The sequence below is a fragment of the Apaloderma vittatum genome, unplaced genomic scaffold (assembly GCF_000703405.1).
Source record: "Apaloderma vittatum isolate BGI_N311 unplaced genomic scaffold, ASM70340v1 scaffold10207, whole genome shotgun sequence".
NCBI lineage: Eukaryota > Metazoa > Chordata > Aves > Trogoniformes > Trogonidae > Apaloderma > Apaloderma vittatum.
The window spans coordinates 11,406-15,087 of NW_009726699.1; the positions used below are offsets into that span (position 1 = coordinate 11,406).

General features: G+C 51.5%; 1 protein-coding gene across 1 annotated transcript; it reads left to right on the forward strand.

Moving 5' to 3' along the window:
• Positions 1–2,538: 2,538 nt before the first annotated feature.
• Positions 2,539–2,940, forward strand: CEND1 (cell cycle exit and neuronal differentiation 1). Its single transcript, XM_009873386.1, has one exon. It carries the CDS (start codon positions 2,539–2,541, stop codon positions 2,938–2,940), a length of 402 nt encoding a protein of 133 aa, XP_009871688.1.
• The last annotated feature ends 742 nt before the right edge of the window (positions 2,941–3,682 follow it).

Consider the following 3,682-nt stretch of genomic DNA (forward strand, 5'->3'; position numbering starts at 1 on the left):
ATTAAGCCCTTTCGCGTGGACACTTCAGAACTGCTGATATTGATTTTCGGCTTAGTTTGGTTTCTACACCTTTTAAAACCTTTTCTGTTCTGGCTTGCAGGGCTCTTAGTGGAAACTCCCTTAGAAATCGGGAAACTCTTTATCGAGCTGTTTGTAGCCGGGCAGGGCACGGCTGCGGGACGAGGCTCGGTGGCACAGCGTGGGCTCTCAGCAAAACCAGCTCTTACTGCCTCCAGGAATCTGGAAACCAGATCTGCTCAGTGAGAGGTGAACCAGGAGGTGGGTGAGCTTTGCAGAGTCCCTGTTTCTCTGCAAAGAGGCTGGTTTGCCCTCTCTGTGGTTTATAAAACTTATTTTATATATTTTTTTTCACAAATTTTTATTGGTTTATATAAATTTTTTTTAATATAAGATTTTTTTCCCAGCAAGAGCAGTCAGATGTTGGCACAGGCTGGCCAGGGAGGGGGTTGAGTCCCCGTCCCTGGAGGTGTTCAAAGGCCGTTCAGATGTGGTGCTGGGGGAGATGGGTTAGGGGTGAGCTCTGTAAAGCAGGGTCAGTGGTTGGACTTGATGGTCCCAGGGGGGCTTTTCCAACCTGAAGGATTCTATGATTCTGTATCCACACCATCTCCATAGGCTGCAGAAGTTTAATGCTTGCTTTATATCGTGTAACAGCACGAGAGAGTGTGTGAGTAGCCCAGCTAATTGATAGCAAGGAGACTAAGCAGGTAATTTAATACTTATGACACGATGAATCTGACTCTCTCCTGCTTTAACCTCCAAGCCTGCTTAAGTCTTGGGCTTCCACTTACTATTTCTTTGTGTCGTTGTCGTGCCAGATGTAAATGAGGATAAAATTGCTCCCAAAGCAGAAGAGCAGAGTCCCATGAGTGACCACAGGCAACTTTAGCGCTGGGTCTGCATCAGATTTCTGAGCAGAATGCTCTTTGGAGGAGGTAGGGAGGAAAAGGTGAGGCAGGTGGTATCTACAGAAATATTACAAAATGTGCAAGGAGAGGAAAATACTCCTGTGCTTGGCCGGGACTGTGTGTTTGTTGACCAAGTCCCAAGCTGCAGAGTTCTTACCCTTGGTGAGCAGCTGGGATTGTGTGGTACAAGATGTAATGGTTTCAAAGTGAGAGTAAATTTAAATTACTGTGAGGATGGTGAGACCCTGGCACAGGTTGCCCAGGGAAGCTGTGGATGCTCATCCCGAGAAATGTTCAAGGCCAGGCTGGACGGGGCTTGGTGGGATAGAGGAGTTCCTGCCCATGGCCGGGGGGTTGGAATAAGATGAACTTTGAAGTCCCTTCCAAACCAAACTGTTCTATGATTCTACGATTTGTTCGCCGGCTTCCCAGAAGGGGCAGCAGCACAGGCTGTTGCCGCAGCCCTGGGACCTTCTTGCTGCCTGTCATTAAAGGCGTGATCTGCACTCGGAGCTGCTCTTGGAAGAAACATCCATCTGTAGAGGTTTTTGAGGAGCCTCTTTATTTCTCCATCCAGACAGCTAATAAGCTTCTCTCTCACTTAGCAGGCAGAAAGCTCTCGGCAGGCTCCTGGCAGCGCCGAAGGTCAGCGGGGAGGTAATGAAGCAGGCGACTCGGGTCTGACTGCTGCCTCCTGTTTACTCGTCATTGCCCAGGCTCAGCGCCACTGTGGTGCCGCCGTCGGAGGCCGGTGACCTGTCTCCTCTCAATCGCTCCGAGATCCTGCTTTAGAGTAAATTCACGCACTGGAGTCAGTGCTCTGGTTTGCACCAGCCGAGGATCTGGCGCTCGCCTTATTTTGCTGTTGCTGCACCAAAAACGGTGACGGCAACAGTCCTCGTGGCTCTGATACCTGTGGTAACTGAGGAACTAATCCCGTCTTTTCTGCAGTATCCATCTGGGTAGAGAATGTCACGCGAGATCACATATTAGCCTCTTCCCAGACTTACCTTGGGATAATGCTGCAAAAGGAAGGACAGAGGGTGAGGTACAAGCAAGGAGGAGCTATTGATCAGCTTTTCCATGGAACAAAATGTTCTCTTCTTACCCAGGAGGGAGGGAGCTGCGGCGAGGAAAGGAAAAGTAAGATTTATTTGGTCGGACATGAGTATATCTTATCACTGACAAACAGGCATCACATACATAGCCAGGATGGGCTTGCCTTGATCACACACAGAGCCGAGTTGCGGCAGCATTAGAGGATCATCAGTCTGACTTTTTATTCTTGCAGGTACCAGCACTTCATAAAATCCAGCTCAGAGTTACTAAAAGACCCAACAGTTTCCCAGTTTTGCCTTCTGTCCTCCTCCGTTGCCGCCAGGTAGAACAGCACCAGCTTGCTCGGTCTTTTCATTCACCTCTCGTTGCTCTGCTTCCTCTTCCAGGTGCTGTATCATGTCCAGGTAGGACACAGCCAGTGTGAGAAGCGCCCCAAGACAGCCGCTCCTGGGGGTTGAGCTCCGGTGGCTCCTTCACTTTCTCCAAAGGAGAAGAGCCGGCACAGCCCCACGTGCACGTCCTCTAGCTGCCGCCCACAGCACTCGCCAGGATGGATTCCAAAGGCAACGTCAGAAGTGGAAACAAACCCGATGCCAAGACCCCCAGCTCTGGAAAGCCAGAAAAGCCCAACCCTGGGCCTGTCACGAATGCAGACAAGAAGGAGCTCCCCAAAGAGCAGCCTGCTCCCACCACCGCCGCCTCTGCCACCAAGAAGGCTGGAGGTGACGCCGCCGTCGCGAACAACCACAGCAACCTGAAACCCAGCCCCGCCGCCACGGAGACACAAGAGACCACCGGCCAGTCCCCTGACTCTGACCACAAGGGAAACAGCTCCGAGGAGTCACCGGGCAGCATCTTCGACAACATGAAGCCCTTGATCATCGTGGGAGGAGTGGCGGTGGCCGCACTCGCTGTGATTGTGGGAGTGGCGTTCCTAGCCCGGAAAAAATGAAGAACGAGACAGGGTGGGGATGCGAAACCCGACCCGGCTGTACAGCTCCTTTTGAGACAAATGCATGCAGAAATAATTCTATACATACCTATATATACAGAGAGAGAGCGAGCGAGCTAGATAGGTCAACAACCAACACCAACTGCAACTCCAAGAGTCTTGTTCAAGACAACTGTGCCAGTTTGACCCAGCGTGGGTAACTCCATGCACTCAGTGTGTTCTTTCATGTAATATATCTTGGCTTATACCACTGTGTATAGATTACAGCTTCTCCCGATCGGTGTAAATGACGGTGTCCCCTCCCCTCCCCTACTGTTCTCCCTGGGAGACACTCCCACCTCCCTTGCGGTCCCCTGTTTTCAAGTCCAAAGTGTTCTATGTCCCGTCTGGAGTCCCCGCGTTGTGTTTTCGTTTCTGTTTGGTTTAGTTTTTTTAAGTTGGGTTGCGGTGATAAAGGTGTAAGGGGCGACGGAGTCGAGTGCCAAGAGATGGTTCGCTGTGCAATGGGCTGGTGTTTGCCCAGCACCGCCGGGGCAATCGCACGGAAAAGGCAGCTGCTTGATCCAAAGTGCGATCTCTAATAGGTGTCTCGTGTCCCTGCTGCTCATCAACCCACCTTTAAACACCCAACTCGGAAGCGCCCCGGAGAAAATGGGGTTTTGCTGCAGCTGGAGGCTGAGAGTGCAGTCTGGTAGAGCTCGGGATGTCGGGAGGTACCTGGCCAAGTCCCGTGTGGACTTTG

Excerpts from the sequence above, each read along its gene's own strand:
- CEND1 (XM_009873386.1), top strand. The coding sequence starts at position 2,539 with ATGGATTCCAAAGGCAACGTCAGAAGTGGAAACAAACCCGATGCCAAG.